At 44.8% G+C, this 19544-nt stretch overlaps 1 protein-coding gene across 2 annotated transcripts in view; it reads left to right on the plus strand.

Annotated features, from left to right (window-relative positions):
• The first annotated feature begins 1440 nt into the window (after positions 1–1440).
• Ppp2r5a (protein phosphatase 2 regulatory subunit B'alpha) overlaps positions 1441–19544 on the plus strand; it is a 42002-nt gene continuing 23898 nt past the window's right edge. The window contains exon 1 of one of the 2 annotated variants that reach the window (XM_027418681.2): positions 1441–1782. In XM_027418681.2, coding sequence (XP_027274482.1) covers positions 1599–1782 — 184 coding nt within the window. In that variant the 5' untranslated portion in view covers positions 1441–1598. The remainder of the gene's footprint in view (positions 1783–19544) is intronic. The other variant, XM_027418680.2, reaches the window with a different exon arrangement.

The raw sequence follows: 19544 nt of genomic DNA on the forward strand, positions 1-19544 counted from the left end.
GGGGTGTCACCTACTATCGGAGCATCACATGGAAGGCACAAAAACTAACTCGAACCCTCCTTGGCTGCAAATTTAGAGAAGTTTACTCGGAATCTCCACCGAGATCTGAACTTGACTACGGATGACCGAAGGCCTTCCAGCCGAAGGGGTCAAACGGGGCTAAGTTCGAAACGGAGAACTTCTTCTCAGAGGGCGTGGACCCGCAGAGTTCTCTGAGGTGGCAGAGGCGAGCTCGCCCAAACCCCAGGCGAGAGCAGCGCTCAGAGCACCGCGGCGGCGCCCAAACCTCGGGCGCTACAAAAGCCTCCCAAACCATCAACTACGCGGTTTCGGACCCGAAGGACCAGGGCCCGCCCAGGAGCCCAGCACCGCGTCCCGATTGGACGAGCTCACTCCTCTCCACCCGTCAATCACATGGCTGTGACGCCACCTTCGCTTCGCCCCGCCCCGCCCCGCTGACGCCACAGTCGGCCTTCTTAGGTCCTCTCTGGCCGTGCCCGCCGCGCCTCTGCTTCCCGAGCTGCTGGTCTCCTTTTCCGTTCTCCCTCTGTCAGGAGCGCAGCGCGGGCCGGAGCCGACGGCGGCGTTTCCCCGCGCCCGTCCCTCCGGAGAGCGTTCCTCGCAGTTGTGACGCACAGGCACACCCCGCCCACCCGCTCACCGCCTCCACTTGCGATTGGCTGCAGCCCGCGTCTGTCACGCAGCACCCCCCTCCCTCCCCGCGCTGGACTCCCGAGAGACATCCGGGAGGCCACGCCCCGTCCCCGCTTCGCCCTGTGATTGGCTGAGGGCACTGGCATGCTTTCCCGCCCCGGCCCCCTCCGGAGCCTCGGGAGGCCCGTGGGACCCCGCGGAAGTTGTCGGCCAAACCCCTCCCTCCGCCCCCCCCCCCAGGACCGCCCCCGGGCCGCGGGAGCGCGCACGGCAAGCACGCGCACGGCGCCCCCTGCCCGCCCCACCGCCGCCGCAGCCATCCGCCGCCGCCGCCCCGCGCCGTCCCAGCCGCCCGCTCGAGTTGTAGCAGTCGCTCGCCCGGCGTGCTCCGTGGGCGTCGTGTGCGCGCGGGGGAGCAGAGCCAGGGCGACGCTCGCTCGCAGGGTCCGGGCGCGGGTGGCCGCCGCGGCGCGATGAGGGGCGCGGCGCTGACGGACAGGCAGGGCGAAGCGCTCGGCGGCGGCTCGCGCGGACCGGCGATGGCAGCAGCGCCCCGGGAGGAGGCTCCCGGCCGGGCGGACGGCGCGGGTAGCGGCCTCTGAGGAGCCGCCGGGGCTCCGCGCGCTGAAAGGGGGCGCCGAGCGCGCCCGCGGTCCGCACCCCGCGCTCGCCCCCAGCCGTCGTCCAAACTTCGGGCTCACCTCCGCCCGCCGCTCGCCCGCTCGCCCCCCCTCGGCGGGCGTCCAGCACACTTGTGGCGGCCGCGCCGCGCCCCCCTCCCCCCCCCCGTCCGCCGGCCGGGATGCGGCCGTGAGGCGCTGTCGGGCGGGGAGCAGCTCGCGGAGCGCCAGGCGGCGCGCCCGGGCCCGGGGCGCAGGGGCGCAGGCTCGCCGCGCCCGTCCCTCGCCGACTCCCCGGGCCAGCCGGGCTCCCGGGCCGCGGAGATGTCGTCGCCGTCGCCGCCCGCGCCGGTTTCCTGCGCCGCCGCCATCTCGGCCGCGGAGAAAGTGGACGGCTTCACCCGGAAATCGGTGCGCAAGGCGCAGAGGCAGAAGCGCTCGCAGGGCTCGTCGCAGTTCCGCAGCCAGGGCGGCCAGGCGGAGCTGCACCCCCTGCCCCAGCTCAAAGGTAAAGCCGGCGCGCTCGCCCGCCCGCCCCCAGCCTCCCCCCCCACCCCGGCGAGCCCCGCACCTCTTCCCACATGCCCCCGGTGGCGGCCCCGGGGACCCCGACTCCCCACTCGGCCGAGCCTCTGCCCTGGCTCCCCCCAGGCTTCGCCAGCTGCTGCTTCACTTTCTCTGCTCGCCCCTCGGTCGCCAGACCCGGGGTCCGAGTGCGCTGGCTGCTGCCCCGAGTGTGGAGAGGCGTCGGTGTCAGCCCCCAGAAGACCGCGGGTGTCTCTGGAGAGGTGTGCGGGGAGGACTGTGTCTGTGCCGTGCACCGGCAGCTCGGTTCCCGCGGCTGTGCCTGCCGGCACCTCGTGAGTGAGGTTTTGCACGGTGGTTCAAATTGGTGTGGTGCCCAATGCCTTGCAGGAGTGCTTGGCACTTCTTTTGGCTCACTTACTTTTCCCACTGGGTTTGGGGGCTTTTCACGAAGTTGTTTTCCTGGCGCTCTTGCTTGTCCTTTTGAGAATTACTTGCATTTGGTTTAATGGTCTTAACGCCTTTGCGTCTTATGAGCTGGATGTCACTGTGGGAAGATAATTACGCTCCTAGGTATTTGAGAAATTCTTGCAAACCTGATAGGAGTCTAGAGAATGATTTACAAGGCCAACAAATTAAGGGCTCATGCCTAAATAGATAAACGATCAGCAGAGTTTTCAGTGCGTTTGACAGAGATCCAGCATCCTTTCTTTCAAGGCCAGTCTGGTTCTGATTTGTCTTTGGGTCTGTGAATCCTAACTTAGTCCGTCAGGCAAGGAAGGAGTGTAAAGAAAATCCCAGCTCAACAGTTGACCAACAACAGATTGGGAACCCCGTTCAGACCCGACATCTGCCTCTTGGGGTGCGTCTGAGTCAAGGACACACCACAGCGGACTTTTGAAAAGAGTGTATAAATGTTCAATGTGTATTTCCTTTGTTGTTGACATACTAGGATTGTTTGAATTGATAACAGCGCGGTCAGTGGAGTGCAGCCATAGCCGTGAAACAATCCTGTCTTACCTGTTAGGCTATTGAATCACTATTCAGAGGTTTAAGTTTTTATACAAAAGTTATTTTGTACTTGGTTGTTTTTCATTAGTTTATCGAGTTATTTTTAGCTTGAAGTCTTGATACTAGTATTTTTCTTTCATATTTAATCCTCTCAAGTGAGTTATTCTTGTTCTTCATATTGTACTTTAGTGCTTTTACCTAATAATTTGATTTTAAACATCTGGTTAGTCTCAAGAGCTGCAGTTTTAATAGGTCTTTGCCTTTAAAGCTGACAGAAATTTATAGAATCACTAACCCTATTCTCAGTACATGGGGTCTGACTCAAGAAGTTGCAGGTACCATAAGTTGCGTTTATGTACAGAATTTGGTCAGTAGTAGAAAAAAAGTTGAAACTCCAGACCGATTTTAGATATTTGTTTGTGTTCTATTCCTAAAGGTGTTACTCGCTATAAACTGATGAAGATTCAATTGAGGAAATAAAACTTTTACTTGGAAATAAAACCCTAGAGTAGGAAAAAGAACTTTTACTGTAGTTGCCAAAATGCTTTGAAAAATTGAATTGTTTTACTTGGTACTTTGGCAGTGCCCTTGATACAACAGTGTTGCATGTTTTTTCTGCCAGTAGTATTTCTCCCCCACTTAGGGGTTTAACAAAAACACCACCAGAAAGCCCTTTAGTATGAAAGAGAATTCTTCCTGCTCTGAAATACAGTCTTACTGTGGAGTGATTCAGATATCCGTGGGCATCCGAGATCTTTCAAGTATTTATATCAACCTGCTTACTCTACACTTTGTCCACACGGATCCGGACTGGAAAGATGCCAAGTAGTTTTCTTAAAAGCAGACTGTGAGTAAGGATTAACAAAACAGTACAACCTTTTCAGTTTATTTTTGCAAAATCATGTAGGTGAGTGGGCTGCATGATTTTTAATGTTGAAAACGTTCAAAATAAATAGTAAGTTCCTCTGAGCTGGGTGCTGGGAAATAAAATTAGGAAAATTATATATGAATCTTTTTTTTTTTTCTGGCCTGGCAACTTACATTCATGTAGGATGTAATTTTTTTTTCACCTAAAACTTGCTATTTGATAATGAATAATTAGGAAACTTGTCATTTAAAATAGGTAGTCTTTCAGTGTCTCTAGTCTGTTTTGTTTTAAATTTCTGGGAGGATTGGCTTGGTAAAACAGCTGATTGCTTATATGTATAATAACAGCTTAGTATTTCAAATGGTTATCTTTAAAAAGACAAACCAGTGTTGTCCCTGACAACTGGAACAACCCAAAATGTGTATTGTTGACCCTTGTCATCTGCCTTTTCACACCTACTGTGGTTTTGCTGTTATTTGACAGTCTAGGGCTCAGTATTTTCACAAATATCTTTCTTTGGTTGACACTAGTAACTATTTAGGAGACAGTTGAGGCTTAAGAAGGTTAGTTTCAGGCGGTTATCTGCAGGGTGCTTCATCGGACTCTGGTCTCTGGTCAAATGTCAGTATTTTTGCCGTAAGCTTGTTTTACATAAACCTGAAGTAGAATGGTTGAGAAAGTCGGGTCAGTGGAGTTATTTAGTTCAGGGTGAAAAGTCAGTTTTTGATTTGAGTTATTTTCCTTCTCTGTAAAGTGGGAATAATACTATCTCCCAGGATTGGAAGGATTAAGTGGAATAATTTAAGTACCTAAATAAAAATAAGCAAGGAATGCTAGCTCCCATTCCCTTTTGTGTTTGAAGATCCAGATTAAATTTTTTTGTTTGTTTGTTTTTTAGAGACAGGGTTTCTCTGTGTAGCTTTGGAGTCTATCCTGGCACTCACTCTGGAGACCAGGCTGGCCTCGAACTCACAGAGATCCGCCTGCCTCTGCCTCCCGAGTGCTGGGATTAAAAGCTTGTGCCACCAATTCCTGGCCAGATTAAAATATTTTCTTAAAGATTTTATTTATTATGTATACAACATTCTGCTTCCATGTATATCTGCACACCAGAAGAGGGCACCAGATCTCATAATGGATGGTTGTGAGCCACCATGTGGTTGCTAGGACTTGAACTCAGGACCCCTGGAAGAGCAGTCAGTGCTCTTAACTTCTGAGCCATCTCTCCAGCCCCAGATTAAAATATTTTAAAATGAAGAATTACTAACTGGAGTACTTAAATATAAACTTTCTCAGAATGCTATTTTTGATTATGGGTATGTGCTTGTGAGCACAGGTGTCTGGAAGCCAGAAGCAGGAGGTCCCCTGGAGCTGGACTCACGAATGAGTGGTTGTGAGCAGCTGATGTAGGTGCTGGGAACTGAACAGGGATGGGTCCTCTGGGAGTAACATGCTTTTAACCTAGGAGTCCTCCCTCCAGCCTGTAGTGATGCGTTTTTTCCCAGAACAGGGATCAAATTAGTCATTGCAATTATACATGTCTGTGTGTCTCCTAGAATATAGTCAGTAAGCAGCAAGGAACAGAAACTGATTTTGATTTTAAACTCCTCTTAGCATGAGGTATAAAGAGGGCTTGGCGAGATGGTTCAGTGGTTAAGAGCACGGACTCCTCTTTCAGAGGTTTCAGGTTCTGATCCCAGCACCCACAAGGTGGTTCACAGCCATCTGTAACTCCAGTTCCAGGGGATTCAGTGCCCTCCTTTGGCCTGTGAGGACACCAGGCACATAAGTGGCACACAGACATACACTCACACAAGTTAAAATAAATAAATGAAGAACTTTCCGAGAATCATTCGGTTTCCTTGTTGACCTCTGAAGAACTGAGGCTAGAACATGGCGGCTGGTTGAAGGAGCTTGCTTAGCATTAGGGGAAACGAATGGGCTTGTTTTGTCCAGGTATGTGGTCTTCTGAGTTAATTGTGACATGATTGGTTTTTAGGGCTTTTAGTTGTCTTGATTTGGGAAGGGGCACACTAAACTACCCAGTTAACTTTTAAGGTTCCTGGGTATTCACAAGTTACTGTTCCGTCCAAACAACACCTTTGTAATTTGGAAAACACTGGTGTTCATCTGAGTAAGTTAAGAGAAATGTTTTCAGTGGGCTGTAACATTTAGTTATTTTAGGACTGTTTTCTGACTATTGTCCTAGCCCTTCTAGAAGACATAATTAATTTTTCTTTTTACTTTTAAGGATATTTAGAGGAATTGCTAAATATAGTGTCTAGTGCTGCTATACACATGAGGAAATCTTTTCCCCTTTAAGGCTGGCATCTTCAGAAATCCTGTTTAATCATACCCCCCCCTCATTTTTTTGGTTATCTTTCTTAATTTTGGATTGTTTTTGAAAGCATATAATTGGGGAAAGTGATAATCCAGGAAAATACATCTAGAGCACTGGTGAGACTGTTGGGGTAGAGCACGTCCTGTGAATGGAAGATCTGAATTGTCTTCCCACCGCAGTGGTGACTCACGGTTGCTTTGGGCTAGCTGTTGCTTTGGGCTAACTGTTGCTTTGGGCTAGCTGTTGCTTTGGGCTAGCTGTTGCTTTGGGCTAGCTGTTTAACCCCTATGAACTTGTCGTTTTCACCTTTAAGAATAATGTTCTCCTTGATAAAGGCCCTCTGATAGATGGCCTTTAAGATTGTTATTGCTTCTTTGAGTTTTAGAGACAAAGGTTTAGCTACAAAATAATATATTTGGGAAATAATAGCAGGTTCTTGTGCTTTTTTTTTATCTTCCAATTTAGTTTTTAACATTGTAGCATCTGGGGTAGAGTCTAGTTTACCTTGGAAAGCTTTAAACAAGCCCACACCTGGTCTGATTGTCTGCAACTAGTCTAAGGTGGGATCCAGGCATGTTTATTTTTTTAAACAGGTAGGGGTCAAGGCTGAGCATCGCTAGTACAGTCTGAGGCGTCTGCTGGTTTAATTAATTAATTGAAGCTTTGTCTTTCCTTCCCTCTGATCCTCATGGCTCCTTACTCAGCCCTTTAGCTTTTCTGCCCTCACTTCACCTTCTGGTATTTATAATTCACTCTCTTAACTCTGCTGCCCCCTATGGCCGTCTAATCAGCTGCTTTTCCAAAGGGGAAAATGTTGGTGTCTGGAGTTTTCGTGTGCTGATGAGGTGACGCTTTTAGATCTTGCTTTACTTATTTATTTAGCTGAATGAAAGCCCAGCTATTGCCATTCAGTGCCAGATAATCATACTTTTATTTTTTTTAGGAGCTGAGAACTAAGTAGGCAAGAATTGAGAACATATGGGTTGGCCTGGCTTTAACCCAGTCTTTCAGGACCATAGGTGATGATGCCAGTCACCTTGGAATGTCAAACTGAGGTCTTCTGTCTACTGGGTATAATGATAAAATGTAATGGTGCTGTACATCTTTAATCCCACCATTCTGGAATCAAACAGGTCTCTGTGAGTTTGAGGCTGGCCATCCTGGTCTTACAATAGCAAATTCCAGGTCAACCAAGACTGCATAGTGGACCCAAGTATTTTCTTTCAGAAAGTTTTCGTGTTGATGTTTAACTTAATCTTGACCACAGCTTTTTGTGAAAGGTAGCAGTGAGGATCCAGAGTCACTTTTAATCCATTTTCCTAATTTGTCTTTGGCTTTTCTGCTGACCACTTTGAATAATACTAGCATTTGCTGATTTGTTATGAGTGAGTGTTCAGTTGGTGTGTAGTAGTTTTATCCCTAGAATGAAATGATAAATTTTGTTTTGCAAAACTAGGTGTCATTACCATCTTCTTTCAAAACTCATAGTACCAAATACAGTATAACAGATTTCATGTAGACACAGTATTTTGATAAAATTTCCCTTGGTTGTCTTAGTCACCTACCTTCCTGAGTTGATAGTGCCTTTTCCAGAATATTCAGTATCAACTATCAGAGATTCATTCTCTTTTATTTGCTTTTTGTTTTAACATTTTATGCCTAAAACAGTTGAGACCAAGTAAATGAGTTCTGATTTCTTAGTACTTTGATAATAAAGAGTAAATACGGGTTTGGCTTGGGTTTTGTTTTAGTGTCTGCACTGCTGAAATGAGCACAGTGAATACAGGATTAAAACAAAGGTGTTTGCTCTCGAATTTTGACATAGTGTGAGCTGTGTAACACTGTTCTAGGAAAGCAGTTGTATAGAGTCCTGTGTGGAAAAGTAATACAGGGTTGCCTCAGATACAGACTTACATGTATTTAAAATTGGATAAAGTGAAATGGTTTATAGTAATTTTTTCTTTTTCTATTTATTTATTTATTTATTTATTTATTTATTTATTTATTTATTGTGTGTGATAGGATCTCACTGTGTAGCCTGGGAGTGACCTCAGACTTACTACTATGTAGCCAGACTGGACTTGAACTCATGACCCTCCTTCCTCCCAAGTGATTACAGGCCTGCCCTACCTTGCCCCTACCATGCCCTACCCTGTCCTTACCCTGCCCTACCCTGCCCCTGCCCTACCCTGCTCCTGCCCTACCCTGTCCTTACCCTGCCCTTACCCCTACCCTGCTCCTGCCCCTACCCTGCCCTACCTGCCCCGCCCTACCCTGCCCCCTACCCTGCCCTGCCCCTACCCTGCCCTGCCTTACCATGCCCTGCCCTGCCCCTACACTACCCTGCCCCTGCCTACCCACCCTACCCTACCCTGCCCTACCTCCTGCCCTACCCTGTCCTTACACCTGCCCCCCCCCTACCTACCCTACCCTGCCCCTACCCTACCCTGCCCCTAGCCTGCTCCTGCCCTACCCTGCCCTACCCTGCCCCTGCCCTACCCTGTCCTTACCCTGCCCTGCCCCTACCCTGCCCCTGCCTTACCATGCCCTGCCCTGCCCTGCCTCTACACTACCCTGCCCCTGCCCTACCCCTGCCGTACCCTACCCTGCCCCTGCCTCTGCCCCTGCCTCTGCCCCTGCCCTGCCCCTACCCTGCCCCTACCCTGCCCCTACTCTACCCTGCCCCTACCCTATCCTGTCCTACCCTGCCCCCTACCCTACCCTGTCCTACCCTACCCTGTCCTACCCTGCCCCTGCCCTACCCTGCCCAGCTAGTTTATATTAATTTCTAAATTCAAGGTGCAGTCTTAATTGATGAGGATGTCCTTGAAGAAAATAAAAGAAATATTTAAAATGCATGATTACTCTTAGTGAGTTATTATGTAACAAGAAACCTAGCTGCTGAAAGTTTGACATGACAGGCTGGGTTTATGTAAAAGAGTCTACTTGTCTGAGCAGGATACTTGACTAATAAAGCAGCTTCAGAACTACTTTTCCCCAGTATCTTTTTGAACTCTTGGCTGAAGGGATTTGTTTATGTGAGCCTTTTGAGTGAGCAATGAAGCATTTTAGAAATGCTATCATTCTGATTCACATTTCCCTAAAGAGACCTCCTGGTGTTTTATTGTTCACACCTGTTGTAGTTTGCAGGGTTACATGACCCGAGAGAACCTGTTTCTAACTTGGATATTGGAGATTTCTTGGGATCACAGTCCTGGATCCCAAGCTAAGCTAATTAATTCACCTCCAGCCCACTGTGAGGTGCTGGGCAGGAGGGACTCAGAAGTTATTCTCTTGAGCCTCCTTTGGGAATTGATCTCACGCTTCTTCTAAATAAATAGCATTCTAGTTATTTTATCAGAGGATCTCTTGAAAACAGGGAGGCAAGTGTGGGTTTAAAACAGTGTAGGTGGCTGGAGAGAGGCTGAATGGCTAAGAGCACTGCTGCTCTTGTGAAGGACTCAGATTGGCTTCCTGGAACTCACATGGCAGCTCACAACTGCTTGTTAGCTATGCACATGGCACACATACATACATGGAGTCAAGCAGTCAGCACGTAAAAATAAATAAATCTTATATACATAAAAATAGTATAGACAATGACTAGAGATTAAGTGCCTGAAATAAGAACTTTTTAATCACTGGGCTTAGAACTTGAAGTTCAGGAATATCAAATGTCAAAACTAGACCCCTTAAAAATGTATACTTTGTCTGATAAAGGATGTTCTAGAATTGTAATTATTATCAGAAGCCAAGTAGTATTTGAAATCATTATTTTTTCTTCAATTGATAAAAGTGAAAAATATAACAAAATTTTTATAATCCTGAAGTTAGCAAAACTTGGTGAGTTTTTAAAACAATTTTTTAGGTAGACTTCTAAAGATAAACATCTGTTAAAGTTCTAAGTAAAATAAGATAAAACTTTTGTAGAACTATGTTGTAATAAAAATTACCCTTACCACTACTATTCTTTGAAAAGAATTTGCTTGCCTGATATGAACTTTGCCTTTAAAAAAAAAAATCTAGTACAAAATTTTTCTCCCTCTGGTTTCCATGATACTTAGAATTTACACGATCCATTTTGGGGATTAAAATGTTACTTAGGTAAATAAAACAATAAATTAATCATATTTAGTAACTTATAGTGGGGCAAAGAATACATCCTTTAAGAAGTTTCAATCCTTAAGAAGTTTGCTTCGCATTGGGCTGTCAGGGAAGTGAGAGAGACCCAGCCTAGTTTTATTATGGAAGAAGAGAAAACGGAAAACTTCCTGGAGAAACATCAACTGACTAGGAGGTGTTGGGCAAAGATAGATGGAGCCTGAGACCCACCCATGGGACAGCATTCGTGATCCACTGTTGAGCACAGCATGTGTGAGGATTGCCAGCCATTGTGTGCTTAGACACTGGAGTAGCAGTTCCTGGTCGCACTTTCGATGTTACCTTAAGGAAAGGGTCCAGTTAGTGCACTGCGTTTATACTTGACCGTTGTGAGGAGTGTGGGAGATGGAAATAAGGATGCTGATTGTAATCTGGACATGAGATACAAAAATCGTCTTCCTAAATGGAGAGGGGGTGGTGTCTCAGACAGAGGGCTGGTGAAAGGAAGTCAAGAATGATATGGTTTTATTTGAACAGCTAGACATAAAATAGTAGTTTGTTAGTTGGTAGCCCAGGCTAACCTCATACTCAACAATCCTGCCATCTGAGTGATGACATTCCGGGTATGCACTACCTCACCCAGCTGAAACAGTTTACAGAGAGACAAATCAGATTTGTGGAAAGAAAAATAACATTTTTATTGTTGTTTTTGTTGGTACTGCTTTTTTTTTTTAATTTTGTTTTTGTTTTGAGATAGGGTCACACTGTAGTGCAGGCTGGCCTAAAACTCACGGTGATCTGCCTCAGCCATCCAAGTGCTGAGAGATTGTGGGGGTGAGCCACCATGCTAGGCTTAAAAATGGTAATTGATTTTTGTGGGACAGGTTGAAGTACCTGTGGGGAATTGAAGTTGCCTGTTGGAAAGTTAATTTGGGCCTGGAGCTGACTACATGGACACTATGATAGTAATCTGGGAGTCTTCAGCTTGTTAGTGGCGTTTAAAGCAATGGAAGTTGAAGCAGCTGCTCGGTAGAAATGTGTAGAATTGGAAGCGGCCAGAGCGTCCCAACGTCTGGAGGGGACAGACTGCACAGCAAAGTCTTAGCAACTGCGCAGGTAGGGCAGGGAACAGCAGAAAAGTGGACGGATCAAGTAAGAGCTAAAACTTTTCCATGCTTTTGACAGTCTTCCTTCTGGTGTCATTGGTTATTTTGGGGGGCATCTCAGAGGGTTGATAGGAAGATTAAGTAGAAATTGTGTAAGTAGTCAGCAAGTAAGGCTAACTCTTTAGAAAGTTTGGCAGATATAATATGTCTCTCTCTATATATATGAATACATATATTCATTTAAATATTGGCTGGAGAGATGGTTCAATGGTTAAGATCACTGGCTGCTCTTCCACAGAACTCAGGGTTCATATTCCAGCTCCCACATCGCAGCTCACAACAGTTCTTAACTCCAGTTCCAGAGGATTTTCTAGCCTCTACAGGCACCAGACACACTTGTGTACAGACATGCATGCAGGCAAAACACCCATACACAGGTAAAAAATCTTTTAAAATGTGTGTTGTGGCTGCAGAGGGGAGAATGTATTACAGCAGAACAAGGTTTTAAGAAGGGAAGGGCCAGTCAGGAGGTTGCTTTTAACAGGCTACTTAAGTCATGATACAGCTGTGTTCAGAATGGGAGCTGCAGAAGTGCAAACAGGGTTATTTAAAGTAGGTTGTACCTAGGACGTGCTAATTGTTTGAAGTGGGAAGAGGTGTGCTTTGTCCTGGACACTTGACTGAACTCCACCGCTGAGGGAGCAAGTAGGGGGTAAAGATCCAGTTTTGTTTTGTAAACTTTATGTTTAAGATCCTTTTTGGAAATACAGTTCTAAATATCAAGAAAACCTTTGGCTCTTTGGTTGCACATATGTCTGTGTGTGTGCACACGCTCGTGCATGTATGTCTTCAGGATGGAATGCAGGTCCGCAGGTTTGGAGGCAAGTGCCTTTTCCACTCTCACCTGCCCTGCGTATTTGAATCAGTGTCCATTGGGTGTCTCTGTGATTGCCAAACACATGAACATTTGTGGTTTCACCTCAGTAGCCTGCTAAAGACTCCGGATTTGCTTATGAAGGACTTGTCCTTAGTTGGATTTACCAGCCATTGGTCTTCTGTGTACACGTAGTGCAGGATTTCCTTGGTGTGTTAGTAGAGGAGATGGTGTCCTGGGAGAATTGAATGAGTCATTTAGTTGCCTGCTTTGTGCCTTTAGACTAAGTGTTTTGAAATCTGATACCAGTCTGATACCAGTATCTTCCCACACAGCTTTGAGAGCTTGCCATATTGTTTATTGAGTGAAATAATGAAGCAAAAGCTATTAAGTTTATCTAAAAAACATTTTATATCTAGTTATAGTTAACAATTTTAATTATTTTTATATCTTATATATTTATATAACATATATATTTGATATCTATTTTATAATGTTTTATGACCGCTTAAGTTATTTTTCTATTGCTTTAAAGAGACACCATGAACAAGGCAACTTACAGAAGAAAGAGTTTATCAGGAATTTACAGTTTCAGAGAATTGAGAATTCATTACTACCATATCTGTGAGCATAGCAGAAGGCAGACAGGCACGTTGCTATATAAGTAGCTGAGCACTTATATCTTAACTGCAAGTAGAAGAGAGGACAGGAGAGACAACACTGTCTGGGGATGGCATGGGCTTTTGGAACTTGAAAGACTACCCACAGTGACATATGTCCTTCAGCAAGGCTACCCCTCCTGGCCCTTCTCAGACAGTTCCAGTTGGAATATCTGTTCCCCAGATGTTCCAACCTGTGAGCCTGTGGGCGCCATTCTCATTCAAACCAGCACATTAACTGAGTGATGTGTAGATACATCAACATTTTTACCATTTTGTAGATAAAGAAACTAAACCCTAGGTTAGGTTTATTCTGTGCCAGTCACTTAGAGTTTGATTTTCTTGGTTGGTTGTTAACACCTTCTCTGTGGTGTTAAACTGAAGATTTATGTTGACTGCATTAAAGTAAAACTGGGCACCGTTTCCTTTTGTGCAGGAGAAAGACTTGTGGTTGAGAACTTTCTAAGAAAGCTGCTGATTTCTTAGATGCTGGACAAATGGTCCATTAATATTTAACACTGCCTTCACTGCCCTTAAATAACCTAAAGTTTGTCCTAGAAATAATGGAGAACATTTGCTTTATGACCAGACCCTGATAATAAGATAACTGTTGATGGTGCAGCACATTTGTGACAGAGAGAGATTTGTAATCCGGGTCACCAGCCATTCCAGACTACAGTGATCTGTTCCAGAACTGTTGATACCTCACCTCTCTTTTGGGATTTTCTTACACTGTAGCCATATTAGCATAGCACTGTCTCTCCTGTTGGTTTCCCCCAATTTGAAAGCTGGAAATAAAGTGGGATGAGAAAACTGAGATTTGCATATAAACCTAATTAGGAAAATTCATCAAACACTTCACTAATTTTAGTCTCCTAAAGGAGATAAAATTTCCAGAGGAGATAAAATTGGACAAATATGTATCATCTCTTTAAGTCGTGTTGCAGATGCATTTGTGCCCGGAGTTAGGGAACAAGCCTTAGCTGGAGTGTAAAGTGCATCTAGAGTAGCAGATGTACCATGAAACGCTTCTGGGTTAGTCTGAAGTCCTCTTTCCTTCCTGGGAGAGGGGGAAATAGCTCAGCTTCCCTTAGCTGACCCAGCCACAGGACAGGAGGGGTGGGGTCGGTGCTTCATGTAGCTGACATCTGGTGTTAGCATCATCACCTGGGTGACCCTGCACATACTTGGAAACTTGTTTTTAGTTCTAGAGCAGTGATGACTAATTTAGGATATAATACTTGGTGTGAGTCATAATTGAGTCTCGGTTTTCATTGTTTTCTGAAATAAACTCATTTGAAGAATACGTAGTCAGGAATATCATTCTTAACTACCTCTCTTGTGTCTTTTTTTTTTTTTTTTCTGTGTGTGTGTCTTTATTTTTTAACAGCTTGTAGATTGTTAAAAGCAAAACTCCCCATTTAGAGCAAACCTCAAATTTAATATCTCATACTTTTCTGTCAATGGGACCCATGTAATTGTAGGTTGTTCACACCATGCTTTAACTTCATCAAATATTATGATGGAAGAATAATAACAATTTTGGACTGATTCTGAATAAATTGTTTATTTCTAGAAATACTGATTTGGGTCATTTGAAACCTTGGTTATAAATTCCACTTACTAGGGCTTTTGAGATGATTGATTCATCAGGCAAAATGTACTTGATGCCGAGCATTTGGAGTGTTCTCTGATTCCCACTCCCACACCACACCCTGAGATCACATACTCATTCTAAAACAATAAGTTGCACAGACTAAAAGGAAGTTTCCTTCTTAATTTTTATCCACTTATTTCTGTGTTTGTTTGCATGTGTGCAGTCATAGCGCTGAGGCATTTGCTAACCAAAGCAGGTATTTCCTTTGCTCCATTGCTATAGCCTGATCTCGAGCTTCAGACAAAAGCTAGCTCAGGCTCTTAGTTTTAATGGTCTTGGGTATTGCTAAAAAAGCTACATGTCCTATATCTGTGTCAGTCTCTTAAATTAGAATTCTGGGCCACACCCTCAGCATGCCACTGAATGGCAGTGCTGGGTTGCTATGATACTGTGTTTAGTATATAATTTTTTAGCATGAATCCTATATGCGATGTTAGTTTAGATTTCAATTAAAAGAGCAGCAGCGACTGGGAATTGGTTAATAAACTATCTCATTACAAATTACGCCTGCCCTTTCGAGTATTTGTTATTAAACACAACAGTAATGAATGAAAAACTTGAAATGATTGTACCTGGGCTTCTCACACTGACTCTGAAGAAAATGGCGAAGAACGGGGCTGGAGAGATGCCTCAGAGGTTAGGAGCACTGACTGTTCTTCCAGAGGTCCTGAGTTCAATTCCCAGCAACCACATGGTGGCTCACAATCATCCATTATGAGATCTGGTGCCCTCTGCTGGTGTGCAGATATACATGGGAGCAGAATGTCGTATACATATTAAATAAATAAAATCCAAAAAAAAAAAAAAAAGAAAAAGAAAAAGAAAAAAAATGGCGAAGAAGAGGAAGAGAACTTTAAAATAGGCTGTTCAAGTATCAGTGTTCCCTTTCCACTGGCAGCAGCCATCAGGTGGGCCGAGATGGGTGCGTACAAACACTTCCAGCAGCTGTGGGAGAAGCTGCAGTATGATGGGATGCACTTTGTTCTGAGGGGCCACCGCTGGCTATACCGCCAGCTCTCTGTGCTACACAGGACTCACTTACCCACACACCCAGCCGGATAAAGCTTGTAGGCTGGGATACAGAACCACACAAGGTTATGTCATGTATAGGATGCGTCCAGCTCCCTCAGTCTGTTGCTGAGGAGAGAGCTGGACACCACTCTGGGGGATTTGAGAGTTCTGAATTCCTACTAGGCTGGTGAAGATTCCACACAAGGATTCTTTAGGGTGTCCTCATTGGTCTATCCCATAAAGAAGGAACCGTCTGGCTGGAAAAGTACAGCCTATGTTCTTCATTTTAAAACATTAGATCTATTTGTTTTACTTTGTATGTGAATGTTTGGCCTGTGTCTATGTGTGTACTATGTGTGTTTGGTTAAAAGAGGGCATTGGAGTCCCTGGAACAGGAGTAATGGATCGTTGTAAGTCACCACGTGGGTCCTGGAACTCAAACCCAGGTCCTCTACGGGAGCAGCTATCTCTCTAGCCCTTGTTCCAGTTCTTTGAGATTGGAATATAGTCTTGATATGTCTTTCAGTTTCTGATGAGTCCTGTTAGTGAATTTTTCATTTTGTTAGACTTCTCATTTACTTTTTGTTGGTATTTTTTTCTCTTTATTGGTATTCTCTACTTGACAGTGTCGTGACACTTTTCTTCTTTAATTGTGGTTTTCTTTGAATAATGGCTACTTGAGAATCATACTCTGTTAAATCTACTGAGTACTCTCACAAGCAGTTACGTTACGCTTTTTCCTCCCCTCTTGTTAACCTGTGGGCTGTACTTTTGCAGACAGAGAGGGAGAGGTAGAAGTAGGAAGCGTAGGGGATGGTATGTAAAGTATGTATTGAGTACTGGCCTCAGCATCTGGGTTGTTAGTGCCTGGGGGAGATCTCCCCACCTCACCACTGATACGGTGTTTCCGGCCTCTGATAGTGCTCCTCAGAGAGGTGCTGCTTTGGTTGTGCTCACATCGTTCCTCTGTTCCCAACAGTACTCCTACCTCTTACACCCCACTTTTCCACCTGACTGACTGCTCCATTGTTTTTAGCAATGCTATAGGACTCAGTTGGTTTAAACCAATTTAGTTTAGGCTTCAAGGGATTTATACCAGTGATTGTGTTCTTATACACGATCTGTTCTTACAGATCTCTCCTGACAATGAATTGGCCTGCGGCTATCTGGTGTCTTTGGTGAATATAGAAGTCTCTAATATTCCTTTCTCTCATAGCCCAGCAGTTTCTGGAGCACCTGTAAACTGGAGGATCCTTCGGGAAAGAAGAGCTAACTGTGTTAAGGGTAACTTGTGTGCGGTGGCCTAAGGTCTTTTCGGTGTGATAAAGGGCAAGCGTACAGTGGTTGGGGGCGTATTCTTGGTGGTGTTGCCCCAAAGTACAGTCTCTGTGGTGTGAGTGGTGTAAGAAAGGAACCCTCACTTCTGTGCTGCAATTGGCTAGAGCTGAGCCTCTACAGCAGGATAGAGTGCCCCTGTCTGTCCCTTACCTGAAGGAGGCCGTCAGGGAGCTTGAGGTAGGGAACCTCTGGTTCTTTGAGTAGTGTTCATGCCTTGCCGAGCGAAGGGAGCATCTTAGTTCAGATTCTGATTCCTGAATTTTCTTAAGTTATTTGTGGTATAGGGCTCAAATCCGAGGCCTTGTTCATGAGATGGGTGTCCTCCCCCCCCCCCACCCACCCCAGCTAGTTCCCTGAGTTTTCATAGATATTCTTAGGTGTTTGCTTGCCCTTGGGTCTATTCATAGAGTCTTTAAATGTGTTTTATTATCTTAGAACTTTATTTATTTTGAAAAAGGATCTTGCTCTATAGCCCTGACTATCCTGGATCTCTATATGTAGGCGAGGCTGGCCTTGAACTTTTGGTGAGCTTCCTGCCTCTACCTGTCAAGTGCTGGAATTACAGACAAGTACCATCACACTTGGCTAAATGGTTGTTTTAAACTGAACTTTGTGGGAAGCAGATAGGTCTGAGGAATTCTTACTTTGTCTTGCTGGAAGCTGACCTCTGACTTTGACTACAGTTTTAACTTGTTTTATAGTAATAGTTAGTACCTTTTATCTAGGATTTCATAGCTTTCAGGTACAAAATTATGCTCTTTTGTTTGAAATCTTAAAGGATATGGGAAAATTCTTTGAAGTAAAACGCTTTCTAAAAACGACACAAGAAGAAACAAAAATTTCAATAGGTATGTGTCTATTTGGTTGACTCTGAATTAAGGAAAAAATTACTAGAAAGTAAGTTACAGAGCAATGTCTCCAGTAAACATAAATTGAACAGTCTTTAATAAAATATTAGCAAGTTGAATTCTAAAATTATAGGTAGAATAATATTTATTGACCATGTAAGATTCATACAAGGGTTGTAAAACTATTCATTTATTTAAAAAATGACCAACAATCATTTCTTGGCCTTTTGCCTAGTCTAGTGTAAAACACAACTGCGTTAGTTTTTTACAAAGATGTAAAGAATAAAGGTTGAAGAAAAGTTCACCTCCTCAACAGTGCCAGAAACTCTGGATTTCATATGTGGAAGACGGCCCGACACAGGTACTGCCGTCAGCTCAGGGTGGATCAGAGGCCTTCAGTTAGCCAAGTCTTAACTCCAAAACTGCTGGAAGTAAAGCATTTCACTATACGTCATGGCAAGGACTTCCTGGAAAGGATTCAACAGCCCAGGAAATCCCAAGAATTGGCAAAATTGTAATGACATGAAATTAAGCTTCTGCAAAGCAAAGGAGACAGTCCCAGAGTGAGGAGACAGCTGACTGGACCGGGAGAAGCGAATCTTGGCCATCTGCTGTCAGACCAGAGAGTTGTTCAAATAGAGAGCTGTAAAAGTTAATCACAGAAATCATCCCGTGAGTAAATGAATTAATAGCCAAATACATAGTTCCCAATAGAAGAAAGAAAATGGCCAGTAGTACTTTTAAAAGTGCTCTATATCCTTAGCCATCAGGAAAATGCAAACTAAAACTGTTTTGAGAGCCCCTCTCACCCCTGCCAGATGACTGTCAAGAAAACAAATGACAGCAAATGCTAGCAAGACTATGGGGAAAAGGGCCCCTATTCCCTGCTAGGGGGAGGAGACTTGTGCTGCACTGTGGAAATCAGTGTGGAAATTTCTTTTTTAAGATTTTATTTACTTATTGTGTACACAGTCTTCTGCCTGCAGGCCAGCAGAGGGCACCAGATCTCATTCCAGGTGGTTGTGAGCCACCATGTGGTTGCCGGGAATTGAACTCAGGACCTCTGGAAGAACAGTCATTGCTCTTAACCACTGAGCCATCTGTCCAGCCCTGTGCAAGTTTCTTATAACTAAAAATAGAACTACCCTATGACCCATCTATTCCAGTGTTGGTGTACGCACAGGACTATTAAATCAGCATATCATAGAGAATTTGCACACCCCTGTCTGCTGTGGCTACGCTGTTCATAATAGTCAAAACAATGAAACCAGCTCAGATGTCTATCAAACAGAATGTAGTAGGTACACCCAGAATTTTATTCACCTTGAGTTGGGGTTCTCTAGAGGTGTAGAGCTGATAGAATGAATCTATATTTAAAGGGAATTTATTAGAGTGGCTTATAGGCTGTGATTCAGTTAGTCCAACAATGGTGGTCTCTTGAAGGAAAGGCCAAGCATCTGGAGTTGTTCAGGCCACAAGGCTTGGTTTTTAGCTCGTGTTGGAGTCCCAAAGAAGTAAGTTTGAAACTAACCAAGGAATGCCTCAGCAGAATAAATGAACTTGCCAGCCAGAGTGAGGGCAAACAGGCAAAAAGCAAAAGCTTCCTTCTTCCATGTCTTTTTATGCACATTGTTACCTGAGGGGTGGCCTAGATGTAGGGTGGTCTTCCGACATCAAATGATCCAGTCAAGAAAAAACCTTCAATGGTGTGCCATCTCCTTACCTGGGTTTTAATTGATTCAAGTTGACAGCCAAGATTAGCCATGAGGAGAACATGAGTGAAGCCAAGCATGCACAGGAGAATAAATGGGACTGGAAAGCATTAAGAGGAACAAGCCAGTGTCAGAAAACCAGTAACCACTTGTTCTCTCTTATGCAGAGAACACAGAGAGAAAGGGGTGGAGCTGGAAGAGATGAGTGTGTGGGGTAAA

This window comes from Cricetulus griseus, chromosome 5, assembly GCF_003668045.3.
Source record: "Cricetulus griseus strain 17A/GY chromosome 5, alternate assembly CriGri-PICRH-1.0, whole genome shotgun sequence".
NCBI classification, from domain to species: domain Eukaryota; kingdom Metazoa; phylum Chordata; class Mammalia; order Rodentia; family Cricetidae; genus Cricetulus; species Cricetulus griseus.